This window comes from Cervus canadensis, chromosome 1, assembly GCF_019320065.1.
Source record: "Cervus canadensis isolate Bull #8, Minnesota chromosome 1, ASM1932006v1, whole genome shotgun sequence".
Classification (NCBI taxonomy): domain Eukaryota; kingdom Metazoa; phylum Chordata; class Mammalia; order Artiodactyla; family Cervidae; genus Cervus; species Cervus canadensis.
Genome location: NC_057386.1, coordinates 92,186,531 through 92,211,508, shown reverse-complemented (window position 1 = coordinate 92,211,508; position 24,978 = coordinate 92,186,531). Strand labels below are relative to the sequence as shown.

The window sequence follows — 24,978 nt, the reverse complement described above, 5'->3', positions numbered from 1 at the left end:
ATATTAATGATTTCTACTACAAAATAGATGCTAAATAAGTATTTGAGAAATGTATGTGAAAACCAAGAGACATAATGAGCATGGTTACCACTCTACACCTCTTGTGGAAGTTGCTCAGTCATGTCTGACTCTTTGCGACCCCATGGACTATACAGTCTGAAATTCTCCAGGCCAGAATACTGGAGTGGGTAGCTGTTCCCTTCTCCAGAGGATCTTCCCAACCCAGGGATGGAATCTAGGTCTCCTGCATTGAAGGCACAGTCTTTGCCAGCTGAGCCACTAGGGAAGCCCATGGATACTGGAGTGTGGGTAACCTATCCCTTCTCCAGGGGATCTTTCCAACCCAGGAATCAAATTGAGGTCTCCTGCATTGCAGGCAGATTCTTTACCAGCTGAGCTATGAGGGAAGCCCCTACTCCTCTTGGTAGAGTAATAAAAACATTTATTAATCTCAGAATTGAATTCAGTTTTGTCTTTAAACTCCTGGTGAGTTTCATCTCTTCTTGACCTCTGGTGCCTTCAAAAATCCCTGCTCTGTGCTAAAGGAACATCTCCAGCTGATTATTGCTACCATCGTAGGTAACAGGAGACAGACAAGGTAGTGTCCTGTGGTGCCTTAAATGTGTACTCAGTTGTGTCTGACTCTTGCAGCCCTGTGGACTGTGGTTCTTCAGGCTCCTCTCTCTGTCCATGGGATTTTCCAGGCAAGGATACTGGAATGGGTTGCCATTTCCTCCTCCAGGGGATCTTCCCGACCCAGGGATCGAACCCGTGTCTCTGGTGTCTCCTGAATTGGCAGATGGATTCTTTACCATTGCGCCGCCAGGGAAGCCCCCTTAAATAGCTATTTTTTGTACAGTTCCAGTCAATTTGGGGTTTCCCACTGACAAGATTTCTCAGGTATAGTTCTGACTGTGGATTTAACTACATCTTGGTTAAAACCAGTGCTTTTTAGGAGGCATTTTCATTGTTCACCAGTTGGGTTGTGTTTAAGTGGACAGCTTGGGAATTCCCACTGGCATGTGTAGGAAGTAAGATACCTTAACGTCCTAATTCGTGAGGACAGAAAATCCAGCTCCAGGAGACGTATTCATCAGTAAACAAGTTAATTCTTTCTGTAGTATGCATTCTCTTTTGCAGAATCCAGATTCATTTCACACGTTCTCAATTCCAGACAGATCACTTGGAGTTGAGGTTTCAAACTTTATCATGCGTCAGAATCACTTGGAGAACTTAGTAAACTGGCTGGCTGTGCACTTTTCCCAGAGTTTCAGTTTCAGCAGGTCTGGGCTGGTGCCTGTGAATTCCTAACGTGTTTCAGCTGATGCTGTTGGGCTGGGGACCACACTTGGAGGGCCACTGACACAGGCCGTTGTTGATGAGAGCTCTTCAGGCCTCAGGCTGACATCCGTGCCCCCTTTCCGTACGTGAGTGAATGCAGAAAGTGGGGAACTGGAGTCCGTGTGTGTCATGTTTCCCAAGTGATTTGAAGTGGCCAGTCTTGTACTTGCTTGTGAACAAGAATTTGTGTTACTAACTTAGGCCAGTGATTCTCCTGTGTTAAACTTGTATATGAGAATTAGTTGTAGAGCTTATTAGGACACAAACGTGGGCCGCATCCTACTGGTTTAATAGGTCCAGGTCAGGTACAAGAATTTGCATTTCTCTTGGGTTATAGCTGATACCAGTGCTGCTCTCCCAAGGGCTATACTTTGAGAACCACTGATCAAGGCCACCCATCTCTCTGATTTTTGGAGTCCCTCTGTAACTGATTTAAATAACTGCATTATGTTTAGGTTATATAATTCTGACTTTTTCTCTGATAGTGTTGAGTTTCTTCCTAGAGGTTTTTTGTGATGGTGATCTACTGTCCTGAACCTCTATGTCATTTCTTCTAGAAGATGAGTGTCCAGGTCTGTCTTGCAGGTGTGTATAATGGTTCTGAATAAAACTTCAAAGTGAAAAATAATTCTATTCATAGATTTTTTGATGCTGGCCACTCTGACCGGTGTGAGGTAATACGTCATTGTAGTTTTGATTTGCATTTCTCTAATAGTTAGTGGTGTTGAGCCGTCTGTGTCTTTGGAGAAATCTCTGTTTAGGTCTTTGACCCATTTTTTTATTGGGTTTTTGGTTTTTTGATACTGAACTGCATGAGCTATTCATATATTTTGGACATTAATCTTCTGTCAGTTGCTTCATTTGCAAATATTTTCTCATTTGAGAGTTATTTTTGTCTTATGGTTTCCTTTGCTTTTAATTAGGTTCTGTTTATTTTTGTTTTTATTTATTTTTTTACTCTAGGAGGTGAGTCAAAGAGATCTTGCTGCTATTTATGTCACAGGGTGTTCTGCCTATGTTTTCCTCTAAGAATTTTGTAGTGCCTGGCCTTACATTTAGGTTTTAATCTGTTTTGACTTTATTTTTGTGTATGGTGTTTGAGAGTGCTCTAATTTCATTCTTTTACATGTAGCTGTTCAACTTTTCCAGCACCACTTGTAGAGGAGACTCTCTTTTTCTTCATTGTGTATTCTTGCCTTCTTTATCACAGATTAGGTGACTGTAGGTGTGTCTGTTTATCTCTGGGCTTTCTATCCTCTTCCATTGATCTATATTCCTGGGTATTTACCCAGAGAAAGCCATAATTCAAAAGATACTTGCATCCTAATGTTCATTGCAGCACAATTTACAATAGCCAGGACATGGAAACAGCCAGAAGTCCATCAAAAGGGAATGGATAAAAAGATACAGTACATATATACGATGGAATATTACTCAGCCGTAAAGGGAATGAAACTGTGCCTTTTGCAGAGACGTGGATGGACCTAGAAACTGTCATGTAGAATGTCATATAGAATGTCATATAGAATGAAGTCAGTCAGAAAGAGAAAGACAAATATCCTGTAATCACTTACATGTGGAGCCTAGAACAGTGATACAAATGAACTTATCTGCAAAGCAGAAATGGAGACACAGATGTAGAGAAACAAATGTGTGGATAACAAGAGGGGAGGGGGGTGGAATGAACTGGAAAATTGAGATTGACATATATAGACTACTATGTGTAAAGCAGATAACTAATGAGAACCTACTGTATAGCACAGGGAACTCTACTGAATTCTCTTCAGTGATCTCAGTGGGAAGGAAATAACAGAAAAGAGGGGATATATGTATACATACAGCTGATTCACGTTGTTCTACAGCAGAAACTAAAACAACATTGCAAAGCGGCTATACTCCAATACAAATTAATTTAAAGTAATAGGTAAAATGAAAATAATTCTGAAAAAAAAAAAAAAAGAAAAGAAAATAATTCTGAAAGCTAGAAAGCCACAATTAAGGAAATGATTGAGGATTAACAATGAAGACTACAAAGAAGAATATAGATGTGTTTTTCCTAGAACATCTGCTTGTTTATGCCTTGTGGACATATATGTTCTTTGAGCCTTTTGTGTGTTGGCTGCCGATGGTTTTCCTTTTTTCTGAACCGGCCTCTTAGTTGGGGGAACTCTGCCCGTTTTAACAAGTGGTGCATGGGTATCTAGTCATTGCATACATTGAAGTGATTCAGAATTTAATAAAACTGAAATGAACTGTGTTCCTGATTGCTTTGGTAATCATAAGGTTATTATTTGTGGTTTATTAATACAAAAGGTCAAAATCCTTGTAGTATATATGTTTGTGCATGGTTTTCCAGAGGACAGGTTTGCAGTCTGTTCCAGAGTTTGTGAGAGTGATACTGCATCTTTTGCAGTGTGTATACTCTGAGCTTTTCTGCTCTTCTCTTCTAGTGTTACTGAATATTATCCATATTTTTTAACTTGGTCTCTGTAATGAATAAGAAAATTGGAAATACTACTGTAGTGTTGCTTTCAACACCTGTATCTTGTTTTACCTGAGCAGATACAATGTTTGATGTTGAATGCTGGGTGTGAAACTGATTTTCAAATGTTGTATTTTCCTTATAATTAATTTTTGAGCTAGAGTGTGGTTTGATAAGTCATGACTCGTCCAAAAGCCTAATGTTTTGTAGTTCACCTTTTTAAGCAAAGAGCAGCTGCATTTTGAAATGTTTTATCTCAAGCAGACAAGCTGTTTTAAAAGCTCAACTCTGACACATCCTGACATTTAATGTCTATGTTTGTATCTGTCCTGGGATTAGGCTGCCTTTCTAATTAATTAGTTGCATAGCCTTTTATTAATTCCCTCAAAATTTATAATATTTTAAATTAACAGCAGAGATAAGCATACCATGCTTTTTTAGAAAACATGAGATGTTAATTATGCAGCAGAGACATGAATTATATAAACTCTGCTGAATGTTAGAGGATGCTTAGCAACAGTGTTTTCCAAATGCAGGGATTTATTATAAACTTATCCTTCTAAGGCTGCCTGTGCCATTTCAGGAGAGTGAATATAAATAGAGCTTGATTTCTTCAAGAAATGGACTCAGTCATTTTGTTTACAGTGGAAGGAAGCATTCGCTTCACATCTCTAAGAATTTATCTTTAGCATCCTTGTTGATTACACATCATTTCAACATATTCATACCAAATGCTTGGGCCTTGATAAGATACCATCACAGAACAGGAAGAACTAAAACTGTTATTTAAACAATGGTTTTGTCATTATTACACTTATGTAGGTCTAGTAAAAATACTGAATCTAATTACTATAACATAACTTTTTTTGAAATGGAAAATTTTATCTGTCTTGTAGTGGAGTTCTGAGATATTTATAGCTGTTAGTCCTCCCACCCTTCACTAGCTTATTTTAATAGGAATTTATGGAGGATCTACTCCATGCAGTCCAGCTCTTAAGAAAGTTTCTTTTTCTAACATTTTCCACCATTTTTTTGAATTCTGCCAATGTAATTTTCTAAGTTAGAATTAAAATATTGATGCTGTAAAAATTCTGTATTTTTAAATAAATCGCAGGGAAATAGTGGGGCTTCAAGGAAAGCCATGGTAAGCTCTAGTTTCAAATACTAACACTACCTCCTATCAGCTGAGTCATTGGGCAAGCCATTAACCTCTTGAACTGTTTCCTCACCTGCTAAATAGGGATAGCATTTTTCTAAAGAGTTCTTACAAGGTTTAGAAGTGTACCCTGACAGCAGTGTTCATGGTTTATAGAGGCTCTGGGTAAGTGTCACTTTCTCTCTGTTTTTGGAAAAAAATTGTTTTATGTGTATTTATGCACTTCTCTGGTAGATGTTTGTTTGAATTTTGACAATATTCTTTATTTTATGAAGTATTTGTTACTCTAGTACAAGAGATCTCAGGGAAATATAGCAGATTCCATTCTCTTCTAGAGGACTGATTTTTACTGAATCTGGATCAGTTAAAGTCTTGCCCATCAATAGAAATATGCAGACTAGACTCAGATATGACTTTTGGGGGCGGGGAGGGGTGCCTCCCTGACAGATGTTCTTGCTGAATGTGAGAGCTCTCCTGTCATACACAATCAGAGTCACAGTTTCTTTCCTCCCTTCCCCACTTCGTCTCACAAGTGAGTCCACTGTAGGCTTGCGGTAGAGCAACAAAATAAAATTGATGTATGAATCACGATTGTCACTCTAATTAAAGCATTTTATAAGGGAGCCTATCTTTACTCATTACTGTAGCTGGATAAATAAGCAGTAATTATGCAGAATAATATTTCATATTGCAATGAATTTTCCCCTCTGGTTTATAATTCTGAAATATAGTGGTAGTTATATTTGTGATGTTGGGATTTCTCCTACGGCATAAGTATTATGGATATTATATAAGAAGTGGAATTTTTTTTGGTCAGTGACTTGGGTATCTTAGTATTATGTTTGCTGTTCATTTGAAATGACTGCAGTTGAATGGTTTGTTTTAGGAAAACAGGTGGTAGTTCAAATTCTGGTTAAGCTCTAAGTGATATATACCATTTACTTCACTAATGGAAAATTTTCTGAGTTGCCTTGCCAAGGCTATAAAAGTAGAAAACTTGAGGAAAGGTTTTCTTTCTAATTAAAACAATCGCAAAAATAAAATCAGTCTTTCTAAATGGAAGTTACTTCTAAGAGTTATTCTTGACTGCTTTTTTTTGTTACTCTTTATCAAATCCTGTCAGCTCTTTTTCAAGATTTATTCAGAGTTTCAACTTTAAAAGATTTTTTTAAACATCATAACTATTTTGATTACTCTTGTCTGGACTGTAGAGATTTTTCTTCCTGCCCACTCTGTCCTCCACCTTCTATCACTTTTTATTCTTCACATTGTCTTAGCTTCAGGACTTTGAATTGCAGGTTTTAGAGATGAGAGTTTTGGTTGGATACGTGGGTCAGCGAGTTCTTAGCAGTTAGATAATGACTGAAGCCATTGAAATGAATGAAATCACTTAGGATGAGCAGAGTTTATTCATTCATTCATTTCTTGAGCCAGGCACTGCACTGGGTGCTGAGGCTACCTCAGCGAGTAAGAGAGAGTTAGACTCTCCTCATTGAGCTTACCGGAGAAGGCAATGGCACCCCACTCCAGTACTCTTGCCTGGAAAATCCCATGGACGGAGGAGCCTGGTAGGCTGCAGTCCATGGGGTCGCTAAGAGTTGGACACGACTGAGCGACTTCACTTTCACTTTTCCCTTTCATGAATTGGAGAAGGAAATGGCAACCCACTCCAGTGTTCTTGCCTGGAGAATCCCAGGGATGGAGGAGCCTGCTGGGCTGCTGTCTGTGGGGCCGTGCAGAGTTAGACACGACTGAAGCGACTTAGCAACAGAGCAGCATAGAGCTCAGGGTGCACAGGGACGTGCAGCAGTGTGAGAGGTAAGATTATCATACATTTGTGTTGTATTTGTGAATGATCAGGGAGGTTTTAACATGCTAATGAGGAAAGAAGGGATCCTGGGGACACACTACCATTCAGAGGTTGAATTGTTGGGAAAACTGGTAGGAGACTGAAGAATGGCAAGAGAGAGGGGAAGAGAACCCAAAAAAGTGGTGACTAAAATGAGGGAAGATTCCAGGGAGAAAGTAATTAGGAATAATATATTATTAGTTAACACCAGTTGAGTATTTACTGTGTCAGCCATTGTTTGAAGCGCCTTAACACATGTTAATAATTTCTTACAGCATCCTTTATATGGTTATCTTCACTGTATAGGTGAAGAAACTTAGTTCAGAAACTTAATTATGGAACTTCACCAAGATCACACAGGAAGTAAATAGTAAAGCCAGAAGCAACAGTATAGAGACCATATCAAGTGCTTAGCACCTGGAAGGTAATGAGGTCCTTAGAAGACAGTGGGGTCCTGTGGCTCACTACTAGATTGCAATAAATTGAGGGGTGATTGAAAGTTGAGGGAACAGAGACAGTGATTGTGAATTTTTTTTCAGTTTTAATGGTGTGTTATTTAGAGTTTTTGTACCTTCCAAAAAAGAGATAAATATAGGTGGGTTACCCGCCCTTCCTGCCCCCTTTCCTCGAGTCAAAGTCAGATCTGGCTCTATCCCTTCATTCTTTCTCTAGTTCCTTTCTTCCATGGGCCTTGTGCTAGTCCACCAAGCCATAGATCTTCAACCTTTGTTGGCATAAAAATTGTGCTCTAATCAATTGTCCTTTTTTTTAAAAACTACATTTTAATAGGGTTGGTAAGCCAGGTGAGTAAATAATTTGGCATCGAGAATTTGAAACTAAAAACTGTATTTTGGGGAAAGTTTGTTAAAACCTGGGACTGGTGAAGTGAGTTAATTCTGATGCTTTATATAAAATTAGAAGACTTTACCCAGAATCATTTAGTACAATCAATTAGTACATTCCCTAATTTCACAGATGAGGACAGACTATGTGACCAGTCCAAGCTCAAGCAGTTAGTGAAGTCTTGGCCCATAATTTGGGTCTTGAGACCGGGGTGCTTTCCATAGTGCCGTTATTTTAAGAGCAACTTTTAAAAGTGATAGGGGATTCAGAATAGACTTGGCTTCTGCAATCAGTTTAAGTTATATCAATCATTTGTAATATAAATAACACAAGAACCACGGTACCCTCTTTGAGAGTATTCTGTTTAACTTCTTTTCTATGAATAAGAAGTGAGAAATGGAACTCTCCCAGTGATATATCGAGTGATACTTACCACCTTGTCTATACTTAATACTGAGTTGAGGGAGAATAAATACTCCAGATAAAACGTTTACTATAGCTCTACTATTTTGAGGAAAGTTTATTTTAAAAAAAGAGACTTAAGATTTTGTTACAGTTGCTCTCAGACTTCATATGCCTGAGTATACTACTCAAAAATTTTACGCATGACTTTTAAAATTCAAATCTGAGATCCAGATGCCTGTGTTTCATGTTGCTTCTTTATATAATTGTCTGTAGGGTAGACAGTAATTCTAAAAAACATTATTATTCCTGTAATCAATTTAGTATTTAAGAAGGAACTTAATTGCAGTCTCAAAAAATAACATTATTATTTAGCAAGCATAAATTGTAAAATTGTAGGATGCCATATGCTTGGGACAAGATGTTTGTTGATTGAATATGGAGCATATGGTTTTGAAGAGCATGAATTTAGAGTAATTACTCTTGTCCAGAACTGATTATATCTGGAGAGTGATGTGGGTCTTAAGGAGAACATGTCATATACTGGAAAGAATGTGTTGGCATTGGCTTGCTTGGGGCATTTTGCCTTTTTTCCTCTTCCTTGCATCTTGTTTTCTATTTCAAAACTTTTGAGATCATTAGAACATAAAATAATGAAAACAAAATGACACATATAATTAGCTACACCTGTTTTTTGTTTCAAAGTTGTGTTTCTTAAGAACATAGAAGTATTGCTTCTGTTTTTGTTTATATTTTTAAAATCAGCTTTAAACTTAGTAAGGAAAGGAAATGTCATAGATTGCTTGCCCTAAGCTATGTTCCTTGATGATGTACATGTGTCCATTTGCTCCTGTAGTTAATTATTTACTTCCAGTTTATAAAAATATATGTATTTTTCAAATTTTAATTACTTGGCATAGATTCGAGTATGGCTTCCTTAGGAATGGTGATGTCCAATAATTTAAGCTTAGCATCATAGAATTCTAAATATAAAAAAATAATTTAGAGAAAATATATTTTATTCTTTCCATGTAATAAATGAGATAACTGATGGCCAGAGGAACTAAGTTTTATATGTAACGTGACATCTGAGCTGGTGGCAGATCTAGGAAGAATGATTGCATTAATATGATAGCTTCAGAAATTTTTAATTTTTCAAGCTATCATATACACTTAACATTTAACTCATATAAATTTTGTTTCAACTTTATGTTGTTTTCAAGCATAGCATTTGTATAAAATACAGTACCTTTATATAGAGTCTAGAAACATTGAACTAAATATTGAGAAAGAATCTGAAGGCCTATGGCTGGAATTTCCAGTATCACCTGTTAGGTTTTGTAAATCTGTAATCCATCTTTCAATTTTCCCTTTCTGACAGTCTGCCGTTCTTCATTTTCTCGCATATCTGCAAATGAACAGAGGTGGATTTAGTTTTATTTAGAACATGTTTTTTCTTCTTTCTAAGAATGAGCTCTATAAGGACAGAGATTTTGTGTTTCCTTGTTCTTCAGGGCCATGTAACCTCTAAAGCGTTAATGCTCATTCTTGTCCCTCGGCCGTTACATACGCTCTCATCTGAGTACTCCACTGCCTCTTTGGCCTCAAGTCCCATATTATCAGTTTTTCATCAGTTTGTTTTTCAGGTCTAACTACTTGAGCTTGTACACATGTTTTAGTCTCTCTTCATTTGTGAAATTAAAGAATATACTGAATGATTTCTGTGAGAGTTACCTAGCTCTAAACTGTCACTAATCCTGCTATACTGAGTTAGATGTCCCTGGCATGTTTTTGTGTCAGTTTGTTCTTTCCATGTCATTGTTGTTGGCATGGAATATAATAATAACAGCGTCTTTTAATATGTCTTCTCTATTAGACTATTAGCACTGTGAAAGGTTTATCTGCCTTCTTGCGCTTTTGTATTGTAGCATGAAAGAGCTAAGTACATTGCTGGGTAAGTTAAATATGTCTAGGAGTTTCTCAGTGAATATTTTGAATATGTAAGTAGGGTTAATATTGAAAAAGAACACCTGTGAAAGAATAACTTGTAGTCAATGGCCATATCTTCTCAGTGGCTTCATGATATAATATTTTAGAATTTGCTTTGCTTTAATATGAATAGTACTGAGTTGGCAAGTAAGTAATACAGGTACAGAATAGTGATTCTCTCATTGAGAACTGTTCTTTAAAAATATTTGCAGGTTAATTAACATAGGGAATGCTCTTGTCTCTCTCAAGTCCAGTTCTTTTCTCCCTTTTTGTAGTGTCTTTTTATAATTTTCTCCCTTTAACTTCACTTTTTTAATGTTTTCTACATTTTAATAAACTTCTTCCTGAAATATATATAGAAAAATGAATAAACAATAAGATCTATGCATTTTCCAAAGTGAATGCATTTATATAATCACATGAGTGTATTTATATAGGTAACTGGATATAAAGCATTATTAGTACCCTAGAACTTACATCAAATTCTCTCCCATTCACTATTCCTCACTTCAACCCAAAAGGCTTCTAACACCATAGATTAGTTCAGCATGATTTGTGCTATCTTCTTGCACTCATATTATGGTATGAGAGTTTTGTCATTCTGTTCTGTGTATCATTAGTTCATTTTTATTGCTATGTTTTAATTGTATAAGTATTATGAATAATTATGCCATCAATATTCATGCACATGGTTTTTGGGTGCACAAATGTACAGATTTCTAGTTACATCTAGGGTGAAATTATTGGGATATGGAATATATGTATGTTCTTGTTAGTAAATGCTGTCAAAATTTTTCTGTAGTGATTGCATCAATTTACTCTTCCACTAGTAATGTATGAAAATTCTAGTTTCTTCTCATTCTTGTCAGCATTTGGTGGTTTTTTTAAACAGAACTTCATTGTGGTTTCATTTCTTTGGTGCTGTGTTGAACACTTCTTTATATATGTATTGTCCATTAGATATCCTCTCTGTGATGTGCCTACCGCTGTGCTGTGCTTGTCGCTCAGTCGTGTCTGACTCTGACCCCACTGACTGTGGCCCTCCAGGCTCCTCTGTCCATGGGATTCTCCAGGCTAGAATACTGGAGTGGCTTGCCATGCCCTCTTCCAGGGGATCTTCCCAAGCCAGGGATCAAACCCAGGCCTCCCACATTGCAGGCAAATTCTTTACCGACTGAGCCACCAGGGAAGCCCAAGAATACTGGAGTGGGTAGTGTATCCCTTCTACAGGGGATCTTCTTGACCCAGGAATCAAACTGGGGTCTTCGGTATTGCAGGCGGATTCTTTACCAGCTGAGCTACCAGGGAAGCCTGTGACATGACTGTCAAATATCTATTCAATTTTTCTATTGTGTTGCTTTTAAAGAAATAATTCCTCTGTTTATAGTGTCTTTGAGGAATAGAAGTTTGTAACTACATACATTTATTTTGGGTATTATCATTTATTGTATTCTTTACCTCTGTTCTCTTCATTATATTTTATCTCTGTTAAAATTTTCACTGTTTCTCCATTCTGTTCTTGAGTTCATTGAGCATCTATATGATTATTACCTAACTCCCTATAGAGTAGATTGCTTATCTCCCCTTTGTTTAGTCCTGTTTCTGAGGTTTGGTCTTATTCCTTTGTTTGGAACATACTCCTCTGTTTCCTCATTTTCTATATTTTCCTGTTTTTTGTTTTGTTTTGTTTTTCCTGTGTATCCGTACAGTTGACAATACAGGTCAATTGTATTGACTGATTTTGGAGAAGTGGCCTTTTGTGGGTGACGCTCTGTGGGGCCCAGCAGCACACTCCCCTCTAGTCACTGGAGCTATTAATACATGCTTTAGGGTGTGACCCCTGTGTGGGCTGCACAGGTCCCCCTGTTTCGGTGAGGCCAACTGCTGCTGGTGCACTAGGAGGCAGAGCTGTCCCCAGACCAGTTGCTAGCCAGTCCCTCTCTCATGAGTAGCTGCTGGCCTGCTGGTATGTGCAGTTGGGTTCTAAGCTGGCTAGCTATGAAGCTCAGGGTATTCTGGGACTGGAGATGGTCTGCTCACAGGCAGGGCAGGATCCTGGTATGACTGGGCATCCCAGGGGGATAGGGTCTGGTTCTGGCCCACTAGTGGGTGCTAAGCCCCTGGCACTAATATGCTAGAGGAAGGACTCCACAGTAGTGCTGGCAAGCAGCACTGTCCTCATGATAAAATGAGCTCCTAAAAAATGACTGCTGCCAGCATCTGTGTTTCCAGCAGAAATTCCATTTGCCTCCCACCTTTCTAGAAAGTTCTCCAAGATTAGCAAGTAGATCTGCCTCAGGCTTATTTGAAATTACTGCCTCTGTACTGGACCCATAGTGTGTGAAATTTCTCCTGACCCTTTTAAGGGCAGAGTCTCTCTTTTGTACAGCCCTCCAGCTCTACTGTAGGGAAGCCCTGCTGGCCGGATGCTCTGGGGGCTTGTCTTCCCTTCTCAGTTAGTGCCGGCTCCCCAGGCTGGGGGGCCTGGTGTGGGGCTTGGGCACCTCACTCCTTGGGGAGAATTTTGTAATTGTGATTATTCTTCTGTTTATGGGTCACCCTCCTAGGTGTATGGGTATTAACTATGTTGCATCTCTGTCCCTCCTACTGTCTCATAGTTCCTTCTTTTTTTTTTTTTCTTTTTCTTTTTAAAAATATGGAACGCTTCACGAATTTGCGTGTCATCCTTGCGCAGGGGCCATGCTAATCTTCTCTGTATCGTTCCAATTTTAGTATATGTGCTGCCGAAGCGAGCACTCATAGTTCCTTCTTTTTATCTTTAGTTGTAGAAATCTTTTCTGTTAGTCCTCAGGTTGTCCTCATAGATAGTTGCTCTGTAAATACGTGTAATTTGGGTATCCTTGTGAGAGGAGATGAGGTCAAAGTCCCCCTATTCTGCCATCCTTGTGACACCCTCCTTGAGCTCTAGGCTGCTTTATTCTTTTGCCTTTTCTGTCTCCTCTGGGAATTACTGCTATTCCCTTGCTATCGTAGACGTGAAGTTTTTGCCCAGCTGTATGTTCTGTAGTTTGTGTTTGAATTTGCAGAGGTTTTGTTGTTTTAGAAGTATACATTTATATTATAATACTATGTATTCTTTTAAAAACCATATGTTGCTTTGTAATTTGGTGTAGTCACTGTGGAAAACAGTATAGAAGTTCCTCAGAAAACTAAAAATAGCTTTATCATATGATCCAGCGATCTTTAACTATATCCAGACAGAGCTATAATTCAACAATACCCATGTACCGCTATGTTCAAAGCAGCAGTATTCACAATTGCCAAGACATGGAAACAGCTTAAATGTCCAACAGATGAATGGATAAAGAAGGCGTGGTACATATGTAGAGTGGAATACTACTTAGCCATACAAAAGAATGAAATAGTGCCATTTTCAACAACATGGATACAACCAGAGATTATTATATTAAGTCAGAAAGAGAAAGACAGATTCCATATAATATCACTTATATGTGGAATCTAAAATGTGACACAGGGGAACCTATCTATGAAACAGAAACAGAATCATGGACATGGAGAACAGATTGGTGGTTGCCAAAGAGGAGGGAGTTAGGGGAGGAAAGGAGTGGGGGGTTGGGGTTAGCAGATGTAGGCTTTTATATATGGAATTGATAAGCAGCAAGGTCCTACTGTATGGCACGTAGAACTGCGTTCGGTATCCTATGATAAACCATGATGGAAAAGAATATTTAAAAAAAACATTTATATGCATAACTGAATCACTTTGTTGTATAGCAGAAATTAACACAACATTGTAAAGCAACTATATTTCAATTAAAAATCCCATATACTTCCTGTCTTTTCCAAATCCCTTTCTCAAATTAAAATTTTGATTTTTTTTATTGTCAAACTTTTTGGCTCATGCCATAAATTTTGGAAAATTATTAGGTTACTTCCTTTGATTCAGTTTTTAGTATATCAGTAAGGTATCTGATCTAAATTAGAAATGTTGACAAGTATTACCAGATAGCCATTTGAAACACGAAGAAGTGTTAAATTCTTTTGGTCTTTTGATCACTTTCATTCATGTAAGATTTTTTTTTTTTTTTTTTAGCAGTGCTTACATTCTTTCAGGTCACCAAGGTGCCTTACAACCAGTGCATTATTACTGAAGTTTTACTTATTTAATTATCCTATTACACTGTTTAACTAAAAGGTTTGTTGGGCAGTGAAACAACCTAGTTTATTTATTTATTTATTTTTTAATGAAACAACCTAGTTTACTTTAAACTTTTATTTTCATGTCAAGAGCTGTGAAGGGTTTGAGATTTTATCCTACTTGTAAGCTAACAAGAATCATAAGTTCTTGCAGAAGACATAGTATTCCTGGGTCAGAGTCAAAGGATAGACAGTTACTTATAGCAACAGAAATAGCCAGAGCAGCAGAATTTGCACCAGCTCCTGGAGCCTCACTTTTCCCAGAGAGACACAAAGAAGACTGGGTGACATCTGAGTCTGTATGAGGTGGTGTTACAGGAAGAGAACCCTAAGTTTAGGGTTTTGTAATGGGCAGTAAGTATATCTGCCTTTTGCTTTGCAGGGAGGCATTCTATCTTCCTGTATATAAACATCCTTGAAAAGATAGTCTATAAGAGAGGCAGTTAATGCTGGAAAGATAAGTAGAAATTTGAGAGACATAAAGAAGAATTATCTTTCAGGGACTTCCCTTGTGGTCCAGTGGCTAAGACTCTGCACTCCCAATACAGGAGACCTAAGTTCAGTCCCTGATCAGGGAGTTAGATCCCACATGCTACAACTGAAGATACTGCATGCTGCAACTAAGACTGATGCGGGCAAATAAATTAATTTTTTAAAAAATAAATTACCTTTCAGTGTTTTTGGAAGGCAGAAAACCAAATGGGTATTTATAATATAGACTTAAATAAGTGACTTACAGACTTTAGATTTCAGAGAATGGCCTGAGAAAATTTCCCTAGAAAATAGTGATCTTTTTACATAATATCCTTGATTTCCTCTTTTGTAGCTTTTTTTCTAGTTAGCTATTATCTCAAAGACCTCCATGAACATTAGGCTCACAATGATAGTTTCCTTGGGATAGATTATTATGGATCTGTTTTCTGAGTGGTGTCCTAGTAGTCAACTGTTTTTCTTTAGTAAAAAGGAAAGATACCCAAACTTTTGTTCGGGGGGATTTATGTTTGCCTTCCTTTCACCATTGCTTCTGTTTTCAAAGTTAATATAAATGAAAGCAAATAAAATGACTATTATGGTATCATTTTAATTTGGCAAAATTTACTGAGGCATAACGATTTAGGCAAAAGACATTAAAAATGATACAGCTAGCTAGTGTCCCAGGGAAAGTTCAGTTGTTCAGACTGGATTTCCAAGAGGTCTCTGAGACTTAAATTCTTCAGAGTGGAACTTCATTTGTACTATAACATAAATATAGCACTTCATTACAAAAGACCCTAAAGCAGAGAGCACAGGGGGACTTTGCTGCCCTCTAGCTTAGAGGTTCTTGTCACCGATCAAAAGGCTTTAAATCTGGCAACTTAGATTTGGGGGGGATGAGTTCTGTCAGTGTTTAAACTCCAAGCAAATAACAAAAACAAAGAACATAATATATTTAACTTTTTAGGTCAGCATGATCTTTTTAAAATTGTTTTGCATCTCTCTGACTCTGACTTGGTTGATCATTTTTTAGCTTTGTGGCATTTTGCTATCTATCTCTATCTATTCTCTCTCTTGTCTTACACCATCATTTCTTTCTATGCTCCTCAAATGATCAACTTTCCTAAGATTGAAACTTAAGCCACCATTCTTCCATCCTGATCCCTCTCTAGTATCCCTTTTATAGGTCTCTTCTCCTCCTATAATATCAGATTTCATATATATACATATAACTCTGAAGTTTGATTCTCTCTTGAATTCCAAAACCACATTTCCAACTGTCAGCTGAACATTTCCTTCACGATGTTCTGCCAATACCTTACAAGATCTGTAACTCTGATTTGTATGTATTAGCAAAAAGGGCAGGGCAAAAAGTATGTTACTGTTTTAATATTTTACTCTCTTCAAAGAAATTCTCCAAACAAATTATTTTGACACACTTTATGTTCTTTTTTATGGATGGTGTTTTATAAATTTTACTTTAAGTATGTAAAACATCAAGATCAGTTTGTCATATTTTCACTGCCAAAACTAAGCAGTTAGATTTTTGCCTTCATCCCCCATGTTATTCCACCTCCCTCTCCACCCTCCCACCGCTATACGTAAGCACACAAAATTTAAATGCTATAATATGCATGAGGTTTGGGTTTTTCTTTGTTGCTGCTGTTTCTGTTGGTAGTGGTTCAGTATATATTTATGAGGTAGAAGATAAAGCTTGTGTTACTTTCCTCTTTGCAGGTCTTCATGCCTTGCGGAGAGTCTTGAGGAAACAGCCTAACCTCCCTGACAGCAAGATGGCTGGATTGGTGAAGATTACTCTGAAAGATTTCTTGCAAGGGATGAATGACATCAGACCCAGTGCCATGAGGGAGGTAGCAGTCGATGTCCCAAATGTAAGTCATTTGACCCTCATGCTAGCCACACTGTTTGACTTAACTGTGAAAGAAACTAAGACCCCAAGGAAACTACCTTCCTAAGCTAACCATTAAAAAAAATTTTTAATCAAAATTTTTATGGAGATAACTGTAGATTCAGTACAGTTCTAAGAACTACTTTAGGGAACTCCTGTGGAGCCTTTACCCAATTTCCCTCAATGGTAGCATTTTGCAAACTATAGTACAATATCATAAGCAGGATATTAATAGAATCATGGATCTTTTTCAGATTTGCTCAGTGTTTCTTCTACTCATTTATGTGTATGTGTGTGTTTAGTTCTGTGCAGTTTTATTACATGTGAAGGTTTGTGTGTTTATCTCTAGAATCAAGATACTGGGGAGTTCTGTCACCACAAGAATCCCTTGCTTTGCCTTTTCATAATCATACCCACCTTGTTCCTGCATCCATTTCTAAAATTCTGTCATTTCACAAATGTTATATAAATGGAATTATACAGTATGCAACTGTTTGGGATCAGTTTTTTTCACTTAGTATAATTCCCTGGAGATTCATTCAAGTTGTTATGTATCAATAGTTTGTTCATTTTTTGTGCTGAGTAGTATTGCATGATAATGTGTACAGTACTTTGTTTAACGATTCACCAGTTGAAGTACATCTGCGTTGTTTCCAGTTTGGGGCTATATGAATAAAGCTGCTGTGAACATTTTTCTGCAGGTATTGTGTAAATATAAGTTTTCATTTTTCTGGAACAAATCCCCAACAGTACAGTTACTGGGTTGTATACTAATTCCATGTTCACTTTTATAAGAAAATGTCAACTAGGCTAATTTTAGAACAACAAAAAACATATTCTAGTTATGATACTTTCTACTAATGATGCTTGATGTTTCCTTGGGTTTCTTTACATATGCTTCAGCATTGACCATTTCTGCAAACTTTCAGTCAGATCACCACGAAGGCAGTAGAAGTTACCTCTTATTGCATGAACCACCTGTTATGTTATCCATGACACACATGGGCCTGATATTTGAGGGGGAAATGGCCTTATAGTTTTCTTTGAATGTACTAATATTTTAAGAAAATACTGAAACAAGCATTGGCAATGTCTTCTGTATTATGTCAATGTGTATTTGGTTTGAAGTATCAAAAGAAGGCTATGATTTAAACTTATTTCACCATGGACCATGTGGAGCAGAGACTTTCTGCATTTTGCAATGTAGATTGCAAAAAATGACCGCAAATTCTTCCCATCACTGTGTTTGCCCATTTTTACTGCACCCTGAAGTTTCTGCTATAAAGACAAGGAAGTCAAGTTTTCTGTCCTTGAATCTGCACTTGGCAGTGTAACTTGCTTTGGCCAGTAGACTATTAGCAGCCATAATACAAGCAGGCTTGGAAGTACATAGGGCTTGTCTTCACTTGCTGGTCTTTGACCTTGCATTAACTTTCTTAAATCTGTAGTAACTTCCCAGAGGATGAGAGACTGTGTGGAGCAGAGATGAAATATCCTCATTCCAGCTGAGATCCCCTCATTCTAGTCATCACCAGTTATCAGACATGTAATGCCATGCTAGACTATTGTACCCAATGGAAGTTTGCCCCAACCGGAAGAAACCACCCATTTAACACTCAGAATTGTCAAAAATAATTGTTTTGAGCCACTAAATTTTATGGTAGTTACCAAAGGCTAAGTGAAGCAGGCACTTGTTCGATTTTTATAGAACACATTTGTTTTGTAAATTCAGGCTGGGAAATGGTACCTTGGAGATAAGAACATTCCCACAAACTAGCTGCTATCAGGTTGATGCAAAAGTAATTGCGGTTTTTGTGTTGGTGAACTTTGCTGTTTGATATTGGAATACATTCTTTAAATGTGGTTATGTTATAGATCATTTTAATGCACATTTCTTGCTTAATTTTTTTTGCTAATGAGTTATTACTTGCTGTTTATTTCATATTTATTTTAGACTATGGAAATGATGTTAGACAGAAAGCAAATTCCAGCAATTCTCTTATTCGAGTTCAACATGTGTCGTAACATAGCAGAAGCAACTCGCACCGTCAGCAGTGCATTTGGCCCAGGAATTGCTAATGACCGTACAGTGCAGCAGTGGTTCAAGAAAATTTGCAAAGGAGACAAGAGCCTTGAAAATGAGGAGCATAGTGGTCAGCCATCAGGAATCACAATGACAAGTGAGAAACATTGTCAAAGCTGATCCTCTTACAGCTATGTAGGAAGTTGCAAAATAACTCAACATCATCCATCCTACAGTTGTTTGGCATTTCAGGCAAATTGGAAAGGTGAAAAGTTTGATAAGTGGGTGCCTCATGAGCTGACTGAAAGTCAAAAAGATTGTTGTTTTGAAGTGTCATCTACTTTTATCCTATGCAGCAACAACAGTGAGCCATTTCTCAATTGCATTGTGACGTGCAATGGAAGGTAGATTTTATATGATAGCCAGCAACAACCAGCTCAGTGGTTGGACCAAGAAGAAGCTCCAGCGCCAAACTTGCACCTAAAAAAGGTCATGGTAACTGTTTGGTGGTCTGCTGCCCGTTTGATCGACTACAGCTTTCTGAACCCTGGTGAAACCATTACACTTGAGAAGTATTCTCACCAAATGGATGATATACGCCAAAAGCTGCAATGCCTGCAGCCGGTATGGGTCTACAGAAAGGGTGCAGTTCTTCTCCACTACAACGCCTGACAGCATGTCAGAGAACCAGTGCTTCAAAAGTTGAATGAATTGCCCTACAAAGTTTTGCCTACTCCACCATATATTCACCTGCTCTCTTGCCAGCTGACTACTTCTTCAAGCATCTCTGCAACTTTTTGCAGGGAAATATTTTCCAAGAGTTCATTGAATCTCAAAGCATGGAGTTTTACACTACAGAAATAAACAAACTTAATAATATATTTCTCATTGGCAAAAATGTGTTGATGGTAATGGTTCCTATTTTGAGTAATGGAGATGTGTTTGAGCCTAGTTATAAATGATTTTAATATTCATGGTCTGAAACCGCAATTACATTTGCACCAACTAATAGTTTAGGTTGCCTAATGTGATTGTGAATTCTTTTTGAAACATTTTCAGATTTATTACTGAAAGCTCATCTTTGGGTTTTTTTTCAGAAGCTTCATAGAATATACTAATTGAGTATGAATAATTTGACAAATGGAGTTATAGAATAAAGAATAATTGATGTTGAGTTAGTAGAAGCATTTCATTTCTTTGGAACTTATTGTCTAAAGTTTGGGGACATCGATTGATATGAATGCTTTTGTTTGCAATATTTATATTTTTTTGGTTACCATTGCATAATATGTCAGGTAGATGCCTAATCATCAAACACCACATGTGAAAATTTCAGGAGATAGGGTTATAACCAACTATACCATCCCAAGACATTTTAGTGATTAAAAAAGTTTAGAAACTAAAGAAACATGTAGTAGGCTTTTAAACTTAGTTACTGCCAGTGGAGAATGTTTAAACAATGGCTGTCCACTCTTAGAATTGCTGAACTGATTAATTCATCACAGGAACTAATACTACAACTGCATTTTTAATTGCTCCAATGTAAGAATTTTTTCCTTTTATTTTCTTTTGATACAGTATTTACAGTCCATGGATTTGTGCCATTTTCCATTTGGCATTTTATTATTTGGCCTAGAGCCATGGTGTACTATGATGTTACTTATGCGCTCCAGAGTGATTAGCCTTGGTCAGGGTAGTTTGTTACATTGTTTTTCATGCTCACTTCAGATTGTAAAAGTTTCCTGAGAAGTCAACATTTCTATAACTGGATTCCTAAATTTGACTCTTCTGATTTCTGACTATTACACCAACAAAAATGTTTACAAGTTATTTCTGCAGAAAGTTTAATACTTATTTTGCTATAGAAAACCTGTTTTTGTTATTTTTTTTAGAAAACCTGTTTTAAGTAGCTCATTAACTGCAACTTTTTTTAAATAGTAAATTGAGCATTCAGCATCTTTTGAGAAAAGATTTTAGTTTGTGAAATCAAACCTTCTAAATCGTACTTGCTAAAGTTTGAAAGAAATGTCTTAAGGTGGGAATGTTGCCAGTTATAATGCATTATTAATTTCAGGAGAGCACAAGTGTTAGCCACTTACTTTAATGTTTTCTTTTTTTGGATATTCTGAATTGGTGACTATAGCAATTGATGTATTAAAAGTCAAATGTATTTTACATTTAATTGATGATAAATGTCAAGTATATTTCTTTACTGTAGGGATTCTTAGAATCTTTGAATATTGCTAATATGCATTGTGAGATTTCAGTTTTTCACACAGAGATAGCTGTTAATACTGTATTATAGTAGATTTTTTAGAAATTTATAGATACTTTTCTGTACATAGATTCTTTACCATCTGAGCCACCAGGGAAGAAGCCCTCTAACATAGTTAATATAAAATATAATATTTATATTCTGCTTTTTTCACCTAAAGTTATATGATAAACATTTTACTCTAAACTTCTTGACAAACATCTTTTTTGTTGACAGCTTAATAAACTATTATATTGATAAACTGTAATTGTTTTTTCTTTTATTCTCAAATATTAAGGATTTTTTCTGTTTTTTTTTTTCTCTTATGTTTTATAAGCATATTTGGCCATTTTTTGATTCCCAGAAGTAGAATTACCAGATTTAAATATGTGATTTTTAAAGTTTGTGACAAATATCATTAAGTTCTTTTTTTCCCAGACTGTTCTGATTTTTAATTATGTAATACATATGTAAAATTATGAAGCGCTTAAGGAAAATCTCATTTTCACTTTAGTTCTTTTCTTTTTTTACTTTCCAGTAGTGTGTTTTTTGACTGAAAAGTTCTTTTGCAAGGAATAGCACTGGATAAGTTTTAGATGAATAGAGATTTTAAAAAGAGTGAAAAATACCTGTCAGTTGTATATCTTCTCCTTCCTATAAAACCATTAAAAAGTTTTAGATACAGGGTATACGTGGATGGTTTTTTAATGGATTTTAAGTTCCATAAGAGCAGAGGGTCTTACTTTTTATTTTTATCCTTAGTATTAATATTTAGCATCGGACTAGCGCATAATGGTGGAGAAGGCAATGGCAACCCACTCCAGTACTCTTGCCTGAAAAATCCCATGGACGGAGGAGCCTGGTAGGCTGTAGTCCGTGGGGTCACTAAGAGTTGGACATGACTGAGCGACTTCACTTTCACTTTCACTTTCATGCATTGGAGAAGGAAATGGCAACCCACTCCAGTGTTCTTGCCTGGAGAATCCCGGGGCGGGAGAGCCTGGTGGGCTGCCGTCTGTGGGGTCACACAGAGTTGGACACGACTGAAGCGACTTAGCAGCAGCAGCAGCAGCACATAATGGATGTCCAGTCAGTATTTGTTGAATAAATGAGTGAATAATTACAGTTTTCATGAAAAAAATATTACATGGTCAATTTCAGATATTTGAAGAATGTTTGCAAAAGAGTAATCCTTCTTCTGTACCAAAGTGTAATATAGGCCATTATTACCCTCATATATCATTCTTCAGATTTTTCATGTTTTATAAAGCAGCTGATTTCTTTAGTGAATTATAGCCATATTGTTAGTGAATTTAACACTTTTGGAATACAGATGCCTATAATAGTGCTAAGCCTGTCCACTCTGGAAGGATACACAGTAATCCTTTATATTTAATGTAGAACATGTTGCTTTCTTGATCTGTCATTAAAAATTCTTACTTTATTAAGGTAAACAAAATAGTGCTTTTAAAGAGTATTCATACTAATACATTATTATTGCAGTAAGTCATTATATATACATCATAGCAATCATCACTGAAAAGTGATATTCTTAATGAAATATATGCAGATTAGTTCTATCATTTTTGTAATTCATATGTGTATCTTAACACCCTCCCCTTCCCCCTGTTTTATGTAGTTTAGGTTATCCCTTATTATTTATGAATAATCTATCTGTATGCTTCTGATATTATCTTTGGATTGCAGTTTTCAGAATTTGGACCTTTGGTTTAGAATAAGCCAAAAACCAGTTAAAAACAGAACTCTACTCTGGTGTGAACCCACTTTTGTAAAGTGAACTGCAACAGAGCATCGATACTAACTGTATAGCCCCAAACCCATTTGCAGTCTTTAATCCAGGTTAAATATAGAGGTAGTTGGTGGTCAAATTGAATGTCTGCCAAATGTCATTAGTTAAATAAACATTGCTCAGTTATGGACTTCCCTGATAGCTCAGTTGGTGAAGAATCTGGCTGCAATGCAGGCGACCCCGGTTCAATTCCTGAGTTGGGAAGATCCACCTGGAGAAGGGATAGGCTATCCACTCCACTATTCTTGGGCTCCCCTGTTGGCTCAGCTGGTAAAGAATCCATCCTCAAAGCAGGAGCCCTGGGTTGGGAAGATCCCCTGGAGAAGGGAAAGGCTACCCACTCCAGTATTCTGGCCTGGAGAATCCCATAGACTATTTAGTCCATGGGGTCACAAAGAGTCGGACACAACTGAGTGACTTTCACAGTTACCCGTGTTTTAAAAACTAGCAGACTTCTTTATTATATGAATAATCAAAAGGTTGTTTACTAATTACATATTCAAATGTTGCTGCTGTATTTTTCATTTGATGCTTTTTTCAAGATGAGACTAGAACATCAGAATATGACAAGTGAATTGATTTCCTAGGATGAGCTCATGAGCATTATTCTTCTGTTGCAGAGATTGAATTAAATAGTTTAATTGACCATACTTACATTTCATTCTTCTTATATCCTCAGGATAATTAGGAATTTGATTTTCTGCTTTTTAAAACAGTACTGTATTCTATATTTTTTATTTCTTACAAACACAAAGGATTGAGTGTTTCTATGATGCTTTACTAAATAGCACATTGCTTTCTTTTGGAATAGATAGTACAACCTGTGGACACTGTATTAACTCCATGTTGGTTCTTGGCAGGGCTTTGGGATTTGTTTTCTTTTGATTTTGCTTCTTCTTGTCTAGACAGAAGAGGGTCTTCTATCACTTCCAAGATCCTAGTCTTCCCTGCCAACTTCTCTTGTGCATTTTTATAGTTTTAAGTAATAACAATTGAATGGGAAAACACGTTTAAGAGAGTCGATTACTTTTAACTAGGAAATACTCTGTGCCAAAATCACAATTGTAGTTTTAACATTATTAGCTATTGTAGAAGTTCACCTCTTTCATTCCACTTTTCTTTTTCTACTGTACTTTTCTCAGGGTTCTATAGGGGGAGAAATGAGTGGAAGGATCACTAATTTCCATTCTCAGCTCTGATCCCAGTTAATGTTGATGAAATTGAACATTTTTCGTTCAGTTTGTAGAGGACTCTTAATTTGCAGTTTCTGATAGGTGTCTCCTTATAAATAATGTTCAGGTTGTCCTAGAAGGATATGCCAAACTTGTATATATAGTTGATCAGTACTCAGTATAATAAGCACAGCTCATTTTGTTGTGTTTCACTTTATGCGATTCACGCATAAATTTTTCAAATTGAAGGTTTGTGGCAACTGTGACCAACAAGTCTACTGGAGCCATATTTCTAACAGCATTTTCTCACTTTATGTCTTACTTTATGTCTCTATTACATTTTGGTACTTACTGCTGTATTTCAGACTTTTTCATCATTATTATATTTTTAGGGTGAGCTTTGATCAGTGACATTTGATGCTACTATTGTATCAAATAATTATTTTAGGGTCCAAAAAATGCCCCCATATAAGATGGTGAACTTAGCTGATAATTGCTGTGTGTGTTCTGACTACTTTAATGGACTAGCTGTTACCCTATCTTGCTTCCCCTCTTTGGCTTCTTTATTCTCTGAGACACAACAGTATTGAATTTATGCCAATTAATAACCTACAGTGGCCTCTGAGTGTTCAAGTGAAAGGAAGAGTCACATCTCTCACTTTCAGTCAAAAGCTAGAAATGATTAAGCTTAGTGAGGAAGGCATGTCAAAACCCAAGATAAGCCACTAAAAACGCTAGGGTCCATTTGCTGTATGATACAGGGAGCTCAACCCAGTGCTCTGTGACAACCTATGGGGTGGGATGGGGTGGGAGGTGGGAAGGAGGCTCAAGAGGTAGGGGACTTGTATACCTGTGGCTGACTTGTGTACATGTATGGCAGAAACCAACACAACATTGTAAAGCAATTATCCTCCAATTAAAAATAATTTTGATTTTAAAGCTAAAGCTCTTGTGCTAGACAGTTAGCCAAATTGTGAATGCAAAGGAAAAGTTCTTGGGGAGGGGGGCGGTTAAGTGCTACTCCAGTGAACACATGAATGATACAGAAAGTTTGCGTGGTCTGGATAGACGAACAAACCAGCTACAGGATTCCCT

The 24,978-nt window shown here is 37.0% G+C and overlaps 1 protein-coding gene and 1 non-coding gene across 3 annotated transcripts in view; one reads left to right on the top strand and one right to left on the bottom strand.

The window, feature by feature from the left end:
* The window catches only part of SPATA5 (spermatogenesis associated 5), a 323,645-nt gene that overhangs the window by 22,184 nt on the left and 276,483 nt on the right, over positions 1–24,978 (top strand). For both annotated transcript variants that reach the window (XM_043486957.1, XM_043486963.1), the window contains exon 10: positions 16,453–16,607. In XM_043486957.1, coding sequence (XP_043342892.1) covers positions 16,453–16,607 — 155 coding nt within the window. The remainder of the gene's footprint in view (positions 1–16,452; positions 16,608–24,978) is intronic.
* Positions 12,713–12,819, bottom strand: LOC122424854. The gene has a single exon (XR_006264579.1). It is a non-coding gene; the product is annotated as a U6 spliceosomal RNA (small nuclear RNA).